General features: G+C 40.3%; 1 protein-coding gene across 1 annotated transcript in view; it reads right to left on the bottom strand.

The window, feature by feature from the left end:
- Window positions 1-792: 792 nt before the first annotated feature.
- The window catches only part of LOC141131268 (vomeronasal type-2 receptor 26-like), a 233,735-nt gene continuing 216,745 nt past the window's right edge, over window positions 793-17,782 (bottom strand). The window contains exon 6 of the mRNA XM_073618775.1: window positions 793-1,828. Within this exon, the coding sequence (XP_073474876.1) occupies window positions 936-1,828 (893 nt within the window). The 3' untranslated portion in view covers window positions 793-935. The remainder of the gene's footprint in view (window positions 1,829-17,782) is intronic.

The following is a 17,782-nucleotide window of genomic DNA, read 5'->3' on the forward strand; positions in this document are numbered from 1 at the left end:
ATCAGGATCTGGCAAGGTGGAGACAATTTTTTATTAGATCCTATAAAGAAAATATCCTTTAAAATTAGGTCAACTTACCACTTAAAATGGGAATTTACATGCTCTCATCAACTTTAAAGTGGAGTTCCACCCAAAAGTGTAACTCCTGCTTTAAGTACTTCTAACCTCCTGACAAGACACATTTGGCATGTAATTTTTTTTTGGGGGGGGGGGGAGCGGGTACCTGTTTTTGACAGGTACCCAGCTCCCACTTCCACTCCAGGCCACCTAGGCAGCCCCTCCCTCCCTGCAGTCTTCTGGGACATGTCACAGGTCCCAGAAGATTGCACGGCCATTGGCGATGCACAGCGAAACTCACGCATTGTAGTGTGCACCCAGCTGGGAAGCCGCAAGCGGTCACAGTCGGGTGCCCACAGTAGTAATTCCGGCGCCTCGGAGTGGTAGGGGAGAGGAGCGAGGCTTTGTGTGCCTGCATCGTTGGACCATCCGTCAGGTACTGTAAGTGTGTGTTTATTAAAAGTCAGCAGCTACACTTTTTTGTAGCTGTTTTTAATTTTTAATAAACACAGAACCAGGTGGTTTAAATAATATTAAATATTAATGAATGAATTTAGAATACACCAACAAAATGTGTTTATTAATTTAGACAGAATCATCTACATACAATATAATTAAAGTGACCCTAAAATAATGACATTACAATCAGCCTATAAAAGATCTTTCTGGAAGGTGGTGAGTGAAATATTCCCTCTCTCGAAGAGTGATAGGTGTCTCTGGTATCTGACAGTTTAGGATGTTTTGGATACTTAGTAGACATAAGTATTAAATGTCCAAATTTAACAGTGTTCATTCTCAATACACTAGGAAAATATAAAAATTACAATAATAGAGATAATGCTATAACTATTGGTAACCTAGTGCTTGATCCATACATATTAGTGGATAACTTTTTTTGTATTCAGGTCAGGTCTGAACAGAATTATGTAACATTTTGGGAAAAATATACACCCAAGAAGTCCAATACTTGAGGTTATTATTGCAAAAACCTCCACAGCCACCATGTATTTCCCTCTGGTGCTCAGATAGGTTGGGATCATAGCAATCCAGACACTGCAGAACACCAGCATGCTGAAGGTGACGTACTTGGCCTCATTAAAAATGTCTGGCAATGTCCTGGCTAAAAAAGCTATAATGAAACTCACAGCTGCCAGAAGCCCCATATATCCCAAGACAGAGTAGAAGCCGATAACTGAACCCTCATTACACTGAATGATGATCTTCCCTTGATAAGAAAGAGTGTCTTGATCCCGGAAGGGGGGTGAAATAGACAACCAAGTGATACAGATTATTACTTGAACCAGTGAGAAGACACAAATCATAAAATTGGGCAGTTTGGCTCCCATCCATTTCCTCCAGGGACTCCCAGGTTTGGTGGCTTTAAAAGCAATACACACCATGATACTTTTGGCAAGTAGAGAAGAGACAGCAACTGAGAAGATGACACCAAAAGAGATTACACGCAGCATGCAGGTTACATCTACTGGATGGCCGAGGAATAAGAAGACACAGAGGAAGCTCAGCATGATGGAGACCAGGAGAAGATAGCTCAGGTTCTGGTTATTAGCTTTAACAATTGGGGTGTCCCGGTAATGTATAAATATCCCCAATATTAAGCCAGTCAGAAGACAACAGAGGATGGAGACAGCTGAAAATACTGCAACGATGGTATCATCAGTGTAGGAGAGAAATTCTACCGATTTTGGAACACACTGATTCTTCTTCTCATTTGGCCATTCTTCATCAGGACATTTCATGCAGTTTTCACTGTCTGCAGGAAGAAAAATACAAACACAACTGAGCATCGGGGTCAGAGCTTCTGAGAAAACAAATTGTCTTGTGTTGCATCACAGCTAGCAACTGAATTTCCATCAAAGCTGTATGAGAAAGAAAATATAATAAATAATAAATACAATATAAATATAAATATTATATATAATATTATATATTTTAACAAAAAGACATGTATGGCTTAATGTTGGGCAATAGCAGAGGCAGCTGCTGTAAGAAGAGACCTCCATAAGGAGAATAAGGACAGACACTTTGTTCAAAAATCTTAAAAAGATACTAAACAGAAAATTGTTAATTGTCGTTTTTGTTCACATAAATAATATATACAGTAAGATGCCTTTGTATGTTGTTGTTTGTTTTTCTTTTTTTAATCCTGTAATCCCTTATTCCTGCAAAGCTTTTCTGTGGTCACATTATATTTTCCTGTTCTTTGGCATCTGTAAGGAAAGATCCTTAGGAGGGGCTTCTGTTACTCCACTGATGTATTCTCACTACAGTGTGAGTCTGTGTTTGGGCAGCCCTGATTGGTGTTGTGCCAGTCACATGGCTAAAGAAACCAGACCCTTCAGGTCTGGTATGGATTTTTGGGGGGAACCCCACACCATTTCTTTTTAAATTTTGGAGCGGAGTTCCACTTAATATCCATACTAGACCTGAAGGGCCTGGTAATGGATTTTTAGGGGACCCCCACGCATTTTTTTTTTTTTTTCAATGACTTTTATGTGTATTGTCGGGACCAACAATTCATTAATAGCCGACACTAGCGCTAGCACTTTTAAATGACTTTTTTTTCCTTTAGAAATGTAATTTTGCTCTCGGACTGTTATAAACACGGGAAACATGCGTTACTTTAAAGGCATACTATAGACACCCCCAGGTACGAAATTTAAAGGAATATTTCATTTTTATTGTTTCACTTTAAGCATTATTAAAAACACTGCTCCCGAAAAAATGTCAGTTTTTAAAACTTTTTCTTGCATTGATACATGTTCCCTGGGGCAGGACCCAGGTTCCCAAACACTTTTATGACAATAACTTGCATATTAACCTTTAAAATTAGCACTTTTGATTTTTCATGTTCGTGTCCCATAGACTTTAATGGTGTTCGCGTGTTCGAACAAATTTTTTGTCTGTTTGCATGTTCTGGATGCGAACCGAACAGGGGGGTGTTCAGCCCATCCCTAATCACAATATGTGTCAAAAAGTCTATCCAGTGTGGATAATCCTAGAGTGCTAGATGCTCACCAGAATGTGAAAACCTCTATCAATGTAAGACATCCAGTAGAATCCACCAAAAATTGTGAAAGAGATCCAGTGCTCATGAGCCTCCATCCAAACTATGCACTCACCAGAATTCATATATAAAACAGCTTCAACCAATATCCCTTAGCAGGCACTCCTCATCATTTCATGTGAACACTATGATCTCCTTCCAGAATTGAGATATAAACCAGCTCCAAACAATATCCCTTAGCAGGCACTTCTCATCATTTGACTGAAGTATCAACGAGCTGTGTGTAAAAAGGTAACCAAGCAGGAGCCCAAAAGCTCTTGTACGATGTAGTAATTTGTTATACAACTTTAATATTACATTCCGCTTGATGCTGCAACATTAAAACATAAAAAAACAGAAACAGCCAAACTACAATAGTGGCTGCCGCTTCAGACACGTACAGTGGACGCGGTCGCGTGACGTCAGCACGTAGGCCACTCCTGACGCATTTCCTGTGCACACACATTATCAAGGGATACGTCTCCTTGCTGACATCAATGTGTGGCCTCCTTAAATATCTTTCTCCACTACACGGAAATAACCCAAAAATGAGTGATGTGCCAGAAATATTCAAACAGCCATTTTAACGGAGGTAAACTGTGTCAATAATAGAGATAAAGATAATTATTCGGCCATCAAGATAAAAAAACAAAAAGGAGCCCAAATTCATAGTTTCTTAGAACATAAATGGACATCCCAAACTGATCTTACTCATTTGTTTTTAAGAAAGGACGGTTACCTGTATTTGTGCGTTACTGAAATAAATCCATATAGCAATAAAAAAAGTCCAGATAGAGCTAGCTATTTAGAAGGCTAGTGCATAACAACCAAAGAAATACATCTAATAAACATTGAATATATATTAATATAAAAACACAATATGATTTTTTTACTGAACTGGCATAAACCATAAAGAATTAAATAATGCGTAAATTAAATTTAGCTAGTATCATAAAAAAACTGATATCCAGATCGAAATTTAATCCTAGAAGGACAAAGTATCCATTTCATAAATTCAGTGGGTTTCTAATTTGAACACCTCTATTCTTGGGTTACAGCTCCTCCAATATGGGTTGACTACATCAATGCCTACAAATTTCAGAAGACCGGCATCTCTGTGATGAAATTTCCTAAAATGGGCTGACAGGTTATGCTCCCTAAAGTCCCTTTTAATATTATATACGTGTCTACGCAGGCGGTCCCTCAGTCGCATAATAGTTCTACCAATATATTGTTTTTGACAGGGACATTCCAAAAAGTATACTACTGATTTAGGGGTTCAAGTTATTTATGGTTTAATAGTATCATTCTTTTCTGTGGATCTGGAGAAGTTAGAGATTTTTACCTTCCATGCACCAGTCTCCCTACGGGCTACACATTTATTGCATGGGAAAAAGTCTTGCAGGTCATTAAACAAGGAGATTGTATTTGGAGGGTCAACCACATTTTAGGGCTAATTTATCCCATAAATTAGGTGCTCTTTTGAACACCACTTGCGGTTGTTCTTCTAGTGTAGGACCAAGAATGGGGTCATTATCTAAAATACCCCAGTGTTTTTTCATTATCTTTTAAATTGAAAGTGCTGGATTGAAACATTTGTGATGAAGGGACAACCCATATAGGGGGACACTTTAGGTTGAATATCAAGTAACAGATTACGTTCCATGTTAGCAACTAGAGTTGGGCAAACGATTCATACCTAGCAAAAGTTCAGCCCTAAGATCGCCTGTTCGCCCGTTTGGCAAATACCCGTATTTGCAGTGTGCCCGGCGGGATGTTCGCCTGTCGAGCACCCCACAATGCACTGCGCGCTGCACACTTTTTTTTAATAAAGGACTTGTCAAAACCTGTGTACTGTTTTTATTTATTTTTGAAATGTTTTTGTGAATGAGTAGGGGTACAATGTACCCCATATTCATTCACATAGGTTGGGGTCAGGATCTGGGGACCCCCTTGTTACATAGTTAGTCAGGTTGAAAAAATACACAAGTCCATCTAGTTCAACCAAAAAAAAAAAATAAATCATACAATCCCATATACACAATACTTCACTCCCAGTTGATCCAGAGGAAGGAGAAAAACCCCAGCAAAGCATGCTCCAATTTGCTGCAGAAGGGGAAAAAATTCCTTCCCGGTCCCCCGAAAGGAAATCGGATTTTCCGTGGATCAATTTTACCGATAAATGTCAGTACCCAGTTATATTATGGACATTTAGGAAGGAATTCAGGCCTTTTTTTAAAGCAATTTACTGAGCTAGCCAGAACCACATCTGGAGGGGGTCTGTCCCACATTTTCACAGCTCTTACTGTGAAGAAAACCTTCTTTGGAAATTAAATCTTTTTTCCTCTAGACATAAGTGCCCCCTTGTCCTCTGTGATGACCTTAACTCCAAGTTCACTATATGGACCATGTATTTATACATTTTGATCATATCCCCCTTAATATCCTCTTCTCAAGAGAGAATAAATTCAGTTCCTCTAATCTTTCCTCATAGCTGAGCTCCTCCATGTCTCTTATCAGTTTGGTTGCCCTTCTCTGCCCCTTTTCCAGTTCCCCGATATCCTTTTTGAGAACTGGTGCCCAAAACTGAACTGAATATTCCAGATGAGGCCTTACTAATGATTTGAACAGGGGCAAAATTATATCTCGCTCTCTGGAGTCCATACAGTACCTCTTTTAATACAAGAAAGGACTTTGCTCGCTTTGGAAACTGCAGCTTGGAATTGCAGACTATTATTGAGCTTATGATCTACCAAAACCCCCAGATGCCTCTCCACGATGCATTCCCTCAGTTGTACTCCCCCTAGTATGTATGATGCATGCATATTCTTATCCCCCAAGTGCATAACTTTACATTTATCAACATTAAACCTCATTTGCCACTTAGTTGCCCAAAGTGCATTGAGGTCAGCTTGTAAATTGGAGACATCCTGTAAGGACGTTATTCCACTGCATAACTTGGTGTCATCTGCAAAGAAATAAATGGTACTTTTAATCCCAGACCACATATCATTTATAAAGATATTAAAAAGTAAGAGTCCCAACACTGAACCTTGGGGTACACCACTGCAGTGATAACCTTAGACCAGAGTATGAATCATTAACCACTACTCTCTGAATTATGTCTTTTAGCCAGTTTTCTATACATTTACAAACTGATCTTTCCAAGCCTGTAGACCAGAGATCCTCAAACTACGGCCCTCCAGCTGTTGCGGAACTACACATCCCATGAGGCATTGTAAAACACTGACATTCACAGACATGACTAGGCATGATGGGAATTGTAGTTCCTGAACAACTGGAGGGCTGTAGTTTGAAGACCCCTGCTGTAGACTTTACCTTACATAATAGCCATGTGTGGGGAACTGTGTCAAATGCTTTTGCAAATTCCAAGTATACCACGTCCAGAGCCACACCTCTGTCCAAGGTTTTACTTACCTCTTCATAAAAAGAAATCAGATTTGTCTGACAACCTCTGTCTTTCATGAATCCATGCTGTCTGTTGCTTAAAATATTTTTTACAGCAAGAACACGTCTATGTGGTCTTTTATTATACTCTCCAGTATCTTCCCGACTTTAGAAGTTAAACTAACAGGTCTATAGTTACCTGGTAAAGACTTTGAACCCTTTTTAAATATGGACACCGCAATGGCCCTATGCCAATCCAGTGGTACCATTCCAGTTATTAATGAATTGTAAATAATTAGTGCGCTATTTTCAAAACCAACAAAATGATATAAAATTGTCACAGTGCAAACTTAACTGTATAGATATAGTGCAAATGTGCACGCCAAAAACTCCACATGAGTTAAATCAATACCTTCATACATGTTATAAAATACCAGAAAAAAAAAAAAAAATTATATATATATATATATATATATATATATATATATATATATATATATATATATATATATATATATATATATATATATATATATATATATATATATATATATATATATATATATATATATATATATATAATACAGTATGTGTATAAATCTCGTGAATATGCTGGCTGGTGAAAAAATAAATGTGAAGTTTACTGCTGATGAATATTGAATAGATCTTGGTACACAGATTACTATTGTAAGAAAAAACTAGGTAAAACTACATATACAGTAAACAAAATGGTGAAAAATGTAGCGCATGAACACAATATACATAAATATCGTGATATTAATGTGAAAAAGATGAAATTCATATAAAAGTCAATGAATCAAATCAATGTTGAACAAAAATAATTGCCTATATCCAAAATGGAAAAGGCGAGTGAATGTCCTGCTGTGTCTAAACAGAATGTACAGCCACCGAATGGTGTAGATCCCAAAATGAAGGAAATGGGTATGTAGATCCGTCCGTGGCAACAAAGTCATGGAGGAAAAACACCAACAACTGGATGGTAGGTATATGCTCTTACCAGATCTGGTGGACTCTATTGTCAATGACATAGAGTCATCAAGGCAGTGTGTCACACATGGCAGGTGTGTCGATATCCAGGTGGATGAAACCTCTAAGATGGATTCCAGGGGTACTCCTAGGACCTTCCAAATCGACCACCACTTCAGGACCTCCGGAATGGAATCTTGCAGGGTGGGTGTAGCCAGATGGAATGCCCACTCGTACCAGAAGGTTATGTGGAGAAAAAATATTGCAAACAAAGATGGCGGCAGCAAGTCTATCAGTTCTAGCAATCAGTGGTATAGATAGGGAAAGAAACCTCCGCCTTTCAAAGTCCTCTTTCACTTTAGTAGTATCCTTCTCTCACTCCCCACAATTAGGTAGCTGCTACTGTTGTCATAAGTAATTGATTTCAAACGAGAAGAAAGAGAAACAAACTCTTTGCACAACACTGTGGCAAACAGACTGTTTTGGTAAATGTCAACAGGTTCACTCACATGTATCCAGCTATTTCTGAGCATGTAAAATCAGTCAGGCTTCGTAGGCTCAGGTGTGCTTCTCCTCACTTCACCTCCGTGCTATCCTGAGCATCGGAGTGACGTCACTGGCTCCTCCTCCCGATGCATTGCGTCACAGGTCACGTGACTTTCTCAAGGGAATCTGGCCTTGTGACAGTCGTGGAGGATTTTAAATAGCCCAGCGGAGCATCCAAGTTGCCATAGTGATATGGAATTTATCATTGCCAACATTTTTATGGCTAAACGGGAAGAAGAAACACTGTATTCAAATTTTCCTACACAACTGATTTTATTTAAAAGATATATAGATGATTGCTTTGTTATATGGAGCGGAGACCAGGATAGGCTCAGCCATTTCTTTGAAAAATTAAACGACAACCAAAAAAACATCAAGCTTTCGTTTGAGATCAGTAGTAAGAGTATTCAATTCCTGGACCTAGAAATAACATTAGAAAAAGAAGGTCTCACAACAAAGACGTTTTTCAAACCAGTTGAAAGGAATAGCTATATCCCAACAGACAGTTGTCATTTTAGCCCATGGCTTATCAATATTCCAAAGGGGAATATAATAAGAATCAGAAGGAATTGTAGTAGCCCAAGTGTGTACCTAGAGCAGACCAACTCCATTGGAAAGAAGTTTATTGAAAAAGGGTACAATGAGGACTTTATACAAGAAAAAATACAGGAAGTATGAAAATTACCTAGGGAATCCCTTGTACAGGATAAAAAGAAGATAAAAGAAGATCGTGGAGAAATCTCTTTGGTTCTCAACTACAGTATCCAGCAAAAAATTGAAAATATATTTAGAAAGCATTGGCCACTTCTACAAGCCGACAATCAGCTAAACAAAATACTACCAGAAAAACCTTTTTTTATTTACAGAAAAGCCCCAACATTGAGGGACATGATAGTAAAAAATGTCCCAGACCCTCCTACAAAAAATCTGAATTTTGTTTTTTTCCCTGCAGGAAATGTGATGTCTGTATAAATACCAACCAAAAGGGATTAAAGTGCAGTAAATTGTGCAGTAAATTCATATCCAATACTACTAAAAAAGAATATGAAATAAAGGACTTTATATCATGCCGCACAGAAGGAGTAGTGTACATGCTCGAGTGTTCGTGTTCCTTACAATATATTGGAAGAACAAAACGACCATTATGGAAAAGATTAAGGGAACACGTACAAAACATCAAAGCAAGTTTCCCCAAACACAGTGTTTCCCGACATTTTTCTGAACACCATGAAAAAACCCCCAGAGATTTAAAATTTTGGGCCATTGAGAAATATAAGCCACATTGGAGGGGGAGTCACAAAGTAAGGGAATTAAGCAAAAGTGAATCAAGATAGATATATGAAATCAAGAGTTTTGTGCCAGCAGGACTAAATATTGAATTTGATTTAAACTGCTTCATATCCAATTTTTAAAGGTATTATTGAAGGAAAGGGGAGTTTAAATAATGGGCGTTATATCTAACCATATATCTCTCAGGATAGCCATTTGAGCCATTGCTTATTAAAGATTTGATAGAGACCATATCATTTCCTACATGTGTATTTTATTAAGATTTTATTTGTTTTTATATTCATTTTAATGTTTTTTATATTTATTTTAATTTTTTTTCTTTACATATCAAATATTAAAAATCTTTTTTATTTAGCTATTATATATGTAATGATTTGGTAAACCTGCGTTTATACCTCCATATACCTTTTAAACTGAACATTGACTGACTGCTCAAATGCATATTTGGTAAATCTGTTTGTCACCATTGTTTCAACTCCATCTGTAGCCATGCTCACATTATTTCAATGTTTATTTAGCCATTAATGCCCCGTACACACGGTCGGATTTTCCGATGGAAAATGTGTGATAGGACCTTGTTGTCGGAAATTCTGACCGTGTGTGGGCTCCATCACACATTTTCCATCGGATTTTCCGACAGACAAAGTTTGAGAGCAGGATATAAAATTTTCCGACAACAAAATCCGTTGTCGGAAATTCCGATCGTGTGTACACAAATCCGACGGACAAAGTGCCACGCATGCTCAGAATAAATAAAGAGATGAAAGCTATTGGCTACTGCCCTGTTTATAGTCCCGACGTACATGTTTTACGTCACCGCGTTTAGAACGATCGGATTTTCCGACAACTTTGTGTGACCGTGTGTATGCAAGACAAGTTTGAGCCAACATCCGTCGGAAAAAATCTTAGGATTTCGTTGTCGGAATGTCCGAACAAAGTCTGACCGTGTGTACGGGGCATAAGTCTTACCTAAATTATGGGTTCCCTTATCTTTACAATTTTGGCCTTTTAGTCCCCTTGCAGTTTGATTGTGGTGTGAAAGTTATGCTCTGCTAGCTGTGTTCCTAATATGCCCTCTTAATTGATTAATTGCCAGATTCTATCCACACCCAACACGCAGTATAAAAACAAAGCCTTCCTTACGGGGGAACACATACAGGGGGCTGCACATACAGGGGGTTCTTCCAAAGAAGTGGGGTTCTTTAAATAAGTGGCACTTCCGCTCTTGCACTTCAGCGATTTGCACTATGCAAACTACAACAGACAGCAGATGACCTCTATTCCAAATTATCTCACCTTCCTCTCTGAAACATGCTCTCTTTACCTCTCCTCCTTTTCACAATTGCTGCCTCTCTCCTCAAACTCTCTTTTCTTGACCCCTCTGCTCCACCCCACAATCTGTACATATCACCCTCACTTCTCCCCTCCCCCTATTACTGCACTCATCACCTCTTTCTAACTCTAAGCCCACTTGCTAACAAACCCCCCAGGATACTGAAGCATGTCCCCTCATACAAATCATATTCTCATATTACCTCCCTTACTCTTCTGCTTCTCCTAACCGCTGGAGATATTTCCCCAAATGCTGGGCCTCCCTTATTTAACTGTGCCCAACACACCCATCACCCTACACCCTCTGGCAGTAGTCGCAATCTACTCAATTTAGTCTCCATTCCTCTTCTTCCCAACACCAGCCTCACTATTACCAGCTACCAGCTACTACCAGCTGTCACTAATTCCTTCAATCTACTTGCTCTCACCGAAACCTGGCTCCACGAATATCACACCCCTTATCCTGCTTCCCTATCCCAGGGTGGCCATCACTGGACTCACTCCCCTAGGCCTAATGGACGCAAGGGAGGTGGAGTGGGATTCCTCCTATCCCCCCAATGCACCTTCCATGTTATTCACTCTCCTCCCTCTTTTTCTCTCTCATCATTTGAAGCCCACTGTATACGTCTATTCTCTCCTACTTCCCTAAGAATTGCTGTGATCTACCGGCCCCCTGAATCATTACCAACTTTCCTTGATGAGTTTTCTGCCTGGCTACCCTACTTCCTCTCTTCAGAAATTCCCACAATCCTTCTCTGTGATTTCAACATCCCTGCTAATACAAACACTCCTGCTACTTATAAACTTCTTAGTCTAACCTCTTCATTTGACCTAAAACAATGGGTACAGGCTTTTACTCACTCTGATGGCAACACCCTTGACCTTGTATTCTCCTATCTATGCACTACATGCAACTTCTCAAACAATCCTTTTCCTCTCTCCGACCATCACCTTATTAGTTTCTCCCTCCCCCTGTCTTCCACCACCTTTCCCTCCAGTCACCTAACCATCACCCATAGAAATTTTCGCAACTTCAACTCCTCTCTCCTCTATTCTGCTACTGACCACCTCTATGACAAAATCTCTCCCCTGTCCTGCCCCAACCAAGCCACGTCCATCTACAATAAATCCCTGTCCTCCACCCTGGACAAGCTCGCTCCCCTTACTACACGCAGAATCGGGCCTCGACCCCTACAACCCTGGCAAACAGATGACACTAAAATTCTCAAAAAACGTAATCGCACTCTTGAGCGTCTGTGGCACAAGACTAAGTTTCTCAAAGACTTCAACCAATACAAGTCTGCCCTCCAAAAATACTATTCTTCCCTCCACACTGCCAAGCAAACCTATTTTACAGCTCTTATTAACACCTTCTCATCTAGTCCCCATAAACTCTTCTCTACCTTCAACTCTCTACTTTGTCCTCCTCCGCCTCCACCCACTGACTCACTCACTGCCCATCGCTAATCATTTCAAAAACAAGATACAATCCACGATGAAATCTCTGCTCTACAGGTATCTCCCCCAGCTAAGACCCAATGTCAACAGGTACAACTGACACTCCCCCTATTCAAATCTGCTACTACAGACGAAGTTGCTAAACTCCTTTCTATCGCCCACCTAACCACTTGTCCCCTGGACCCTATTCCCTCTCATATGCTACGGTCGCCCTCTGACTCTATGCTACACTCTCTAACCCACATCTTCAATCTCTCCCTCACCTCTGGCTTCTTCCCCAATGCTCTAAAACATGCACTGGTCACTCCCATACTTAAAAACCCGTCCTTGGACCCTACCAATCTTAACAACCTACGCCCTATCTCCTTGCTCCCCTTTTCCTCTAAACTCCTTGAACGCCTGGTTTACAACCAACTGAGTGACCACCTCATTAAAAACAACCTTCTTGATCCCCTTCAATCTGGATTTCGCCCTCAACACTCCACAGAAACTGCTCTTTTAAAACTCACAAATGACCTACTAACTGCAAAAACCAACAGACCCTATTCTGTACTCCTACTTCTGGATCTTTCAGCTGCCTTTGACATGTTGACCACCCCCTCCTCCTCAAAAAACTTTACTCCCTCGGTCTCCATGACTGTGCTCTTCAGTGGCTCTCATCCTACCTATCCCAATGCACCTTCAGTGTCACTTACAATTCTACTTCCTCCACTCCTCTTCCCTTCTCTGTCGGGGTCCCCCAAGGTTCTGTTCTTGGACCTCTTTTATTTTCAATCTACACCTCTTCCCTGGGTCAGCTGATAGCCTCTCACGGCTTTCAATATAATTTCTACGCTAACAACACACAAATCTATCTCTCCACCCCAAAACTCACTCCATCAGTCTCCTCATGCATCACTAACTTACTAACAGACATATCTGTATGGATGTCACACCACTTCCTCAAACTCAACTTGTCCAAAACCGAGCTTATAATATTTCTTCCCCCACGTGCCTCTTCCCCTGACTTGTCTGTCAAGAGCAATGGCACAACCATCCACCCGTCCCCACATGTCAGGGTACTAGGTGTTATCCTGGATTCTGAACTCTCTTTTCGGCCCCACATCCAATCACTTTCCAAAGCTTGCCCCCTCAACCTCCGCAACATCTCTAAACTACGTCCCTTTCTAACCAATGAAACCACAAAGCTCCTGATTCACTCCCTGGTTATCTCTCGCCTCGACTACTGCAACTCCCTCCTCATTGCCCTCCTCATTGGCTTACCTTTAAATAGACTATCCCCCCTTCAGTCCATCATGAATGCTGCTGCCAGACTCATCCACCTTACAAACCGCTCAGTGTCTGCTACCCCCCTCTGCCAATCCCTCCATTGGCTGCCACTCTCCCAACGAATTAAATTCAAAATACTAACAATAAGTTACAAAGCCATCCACAACTCTGCCCCCAGCTACATCACTAGTCTAGTCTAATACCAACCTAATCGCCATCTCCATTCCTCCCAAGACCTCCTGCTCTCTAGAGCCCTCATCACCTCCTCCCATACCTCCAGGACTTCTCCCGAACCTCGCCCATCCTCTGGAATTCCCTACCCCAATCTGTCAGACTGTCTCCAAATTTATCCACATTTAGGTGATCCCTGAAAACTTTCCTCTTCAGAGAAGCCTATCCTGCCTCCATGTAACAACTCCATTAGCTCATCCCCCACAGCTATTACCCTTTTGTATAACTTGACCCTCCCTCCTAGATTGTAAGCTCTAAGGAGTAGCACCCTCTGATTCCTCCTGTATTGAATTGTATTGTACTTGTACTGTCCTCCCTAATGTTGTAAAGCGCTGCTGTTGGCGCTATATAAATCCTGTATTATAATAATAATAATAATAATAATCATTTAAGTGGTAATCTATAATCATTTGTCGCTCGTTTGTATTTGTGTTTATATTATTAAAATTATATCAGTAAGCTACACCGTGCTCAGCAACCTGAAGCATAATAACATGTAATAACATGATGTCATGATAAATTCCATATCACTTTGGCAACTTGGATGCTCCGCTGGGCTATTTAAAATCCTCCACGACTGTCACAAGGCCAGATTCCCTTGAGAAAGTCACATGACCTGTCGGGAGGAGGAGCCAGTGACGTCACTCCGAAGCTCGGGATATCACGGAGGTGAGGAGAAGCACGCCTGAGCCTATGAAGCCTGACTGATTTTATACACTCAGAAATAGCTGGATACATGTGAGTGAACCTGTTGACATTTACCAAAACAGTCTGTTTGCATCAGTGTTGCGCGTTGAGTTTGTTTCTCTTTCTTCTCATTTGAGATCAATTACTTATGACAACAGTAGCAGCTACCTAATTGGGGGGAGTGAGAGAAGGATACTACTAAAGTGAAAGAGGACTTTGAAAGGCGGAGGGTTCTTTTCCTATCTATACTACTGATTGCTAGAACTGATCGACATATGTATATGTAGTTTTACCTAGTTTTTTCTTACAATAGTAATCTGTGTACCAAGATCTATTCAATATTCATCAGCAGTGCACTTTGCATATATTTTTTCACCAGCCAGCATATTCACGAGATTTACACATATATATTTTTTTTATTCTGGTATTTTATAACACGTATGAAGGTATTGATTTAACTCATTATTAGCATGTGGAATTTTTGGCATGCACATTTGCACTATATCTATACAGTTAAGTTTGCACTGTGAAAATTTTATATCATTTTGTTGGTTTTTAAAATAGCGTACTAATTATTTACAATTCATTTATGTTTTTTTTAGTGTGGGAGCACTTATATTGGTTGCAGCTGTTTTTTAAAAGGATCATTTAATCTTTTTGAAAGGCTATTTTTGTTGAAGGGATAGTCCACAACCGTTTAACTGTAACAGCGCTCAAGTAATTCACAATTTTATTCCAGTTATTAACGAGTCCCTAAAAATAGAAACAATCATATCACATTTGAGCCATTGTGGATCATTTAGGCCGTGTCACTACTACCCCCATTATGGAGAGGAGCTCCCCCATGCTCCTTTGTATACACAGAGCTGAATAAAATATTTAATAAATGTAAAGAATTTTTGGGGGTTATTATTATTATTATTATTATAGAGGATTAATATAGAGCCAACAGTTTGCACAGTGCTTTACAACATGAGGGCAGACATTAGAGCTTACAATCTAGAAGGGAGGGTCAAGTGGAAACAGAAAAGGTAATAACTGTGGGGGATGAGCTGATGGAAAAAATGAAAATACAGTTGTTAGGTGTGGGTAGGGTAGGCTTCTCTGAAGAGAAGGGTTTTCAAGGATCATATAAAAGCTAATAAAGTAGGAGATAAGCAGACAAATTGGGGTAGGGCATTCCATAGGATTGGAGAGGCTTTGGAAAAGTCCTGGAGGCGAGCATGGGAGGAGGTGAGGAGGGAGCTAGAGAGCAGGAGGTCTTGAGAGGAATGAAGAGAACTAGTAGGTTGGTATTTAGAGACTAAGCTAAAATTAGAATGTTAGAATTTTGAATTTAATTCTTTGGCCGAGCGGAAGCCAGTGAAAGGATTGACAGAGAGGAGTGGCAGACACAGAGCAACTGGTAAGGTGGATGAGTCTGGCAGCAGCATTCATGGTGCATTGAAGAGGTGAAGGACTATGTAGAGGTAAACCAATGAGGAGGGAGTTGCAGTAGTCGAGGCGAGAGATGACCAGCGAGTGAATTAAGAGCTTTGTTGTGTCATTGGTTAGAAAGGGGTGTATTTTGGAGATGTTGCGGAGGTTGAGATTTGGACAGTGATTGGACATGGTGCTTAAAGGAGAGTTCAGAGTCCAGGACTAGAACCTTGGCATGTCGGGATGGGCTTATAGTTGTGCCATTGATTTTCACAGAGAGATCAGGGGAAGGGGCATATGGGGAGGAAAAATTATAAGTTCTGTTTTGGATAGATTGAGTTTGAGGAAGTGGTGTGACATCCAGACTGATATATCTGAGAGTAAATTAGTGATTAGACAGAGGAAGTGAGCTGAGGGGTAGAGAAATAGATCTGGGTGTCGTCAGCATAGAGGTGGTAATAAATTCTGGAATTCTACAGAAAGTCATATAGGAACTGAAGAACCTGTGACCAATTAACCATTTCCCTTAATTAGTAGTCTGAAGGAAGGAAAGAAAAAAAAGGCTGTTTAGCTACTTGCCGACCAGCTGCCGTCATTATACTGCGGCAGGTTGGAACGGCTGCACGAATCGCCGTATGTGTACGTCTGCCGCTTAAAGAGCTATAGGGGGTGGGAGTGCCACCGGAACCGATAAGTGTGGCCGGCGGCCACAATGTTTGCTGGTGGCCTGCGATCGCTCCTTAGAGAGCCAGAATGGGGATCTGTCAATGTAAACAGATAGATCCCCATTCTGTCAGGGAAGTATAGAGAGATCTGCTGTTCCTAGTAATTAGGAACAGCAATCTCTCTCTACTCCCTGTCAGTCCCCTCCCCCCACAGTTAGAAGCACCTCCCAGGGAACACTTGATCACCCCTTATGCCCCCTACACACGGTTGGATTTTACGACGGAAAATGTGTGATAGGACCTTGTTGTCGGAAATTCCGACCGTGTGTAGGCTCCATCACACATTTTCCATTGGATTTTCTGGCACACAAAGTTTGAGAGCAGGATATAAAATTTTCCGACAACAAAATCCGTTGTTGGAAATTCCGATCGTGTGTACACAAATCCGACAGACAAAGTGCCACGCATGCTCAGAATAAATAAAGAGATGAAAGCTATTGGCCACTGCCCCGTTTATAGTCCCGACGTACGTGTTTTACGTCACCGCGTTCTGAACGATCGGATTTTCCGACAACTTTGTGTGACCGTGTGTATGCAAGACAAGTTTGAGCCAACATCTGTCGGAAAAAAACCTAGGATTTTGTTGTTGGAATGTCCGAACAAAGTCCGACCGTGTGTACGGGGCATTAGTGTTAACCCCTTCCCTGCTAATGACATTTATACAGTAATCAGTGGCTATTTTTAGCTCTGATTGCTGTATAGATGTCAATGGTCCAAAAAAAGGGTCAAAAGTGTCCGAACTGTCCGCCGCAATGTCATAGTCCTTCTAAAAAGCGCTGATCACCATTACTAATAAAAAAAATAAAAATGATAAACATGCTATAAATATATCCCCTATTTTGTAGACACTACACTATTTTGTGCAAACCTATCAATATATGCTTATTGCGATTTTTTTTTTTACCAAAAATATGTAGAATACATGGTAGTAAACTGATGAAGAAATTCATTTTAAAAAAATGGTATATTTATTATAGCAAAAAGTAAAAAATATTTTTTTTTCAAAATTGATGCATATTTTTATTTATAGCGCAAAAAATGAAAACTGCAGAGGTGATCAAATAGCTCTAAAAGAAAGCTATATTTGTGGGGAAAAAAAGGACATAAATGTTGTTTGTGTACACCATCGCATGACTGTGCAATTTTCAGTTAAAGCGACACAGTGCAGTATCGCAAAAAATGGCCTGGTCAGGAAGGGGCTAAATCCTTCCGTGGCTGAAGTGGTTAAAAAGTGACAGAAAAGGTGTTAAAAAGCTGCAAAGAAAGACCCTAAAAAGAACCTAGAAATGCAAACACAGCAATCACCAGC

This window comes from Aquarana catesbeiana, linkage group LG01 (assembly GCF_042186555.1).
Source record: "Aquarana catesbeiana isolate 2022-GZ linkage group LG01, ASM4218655v1, whole genome shotgun sequence".
NCBI lineage: Eukaryota > Metazoa > Chordata > Amphibia > Anura > Ranidae > Aquarana > Aquarana catesbeiana.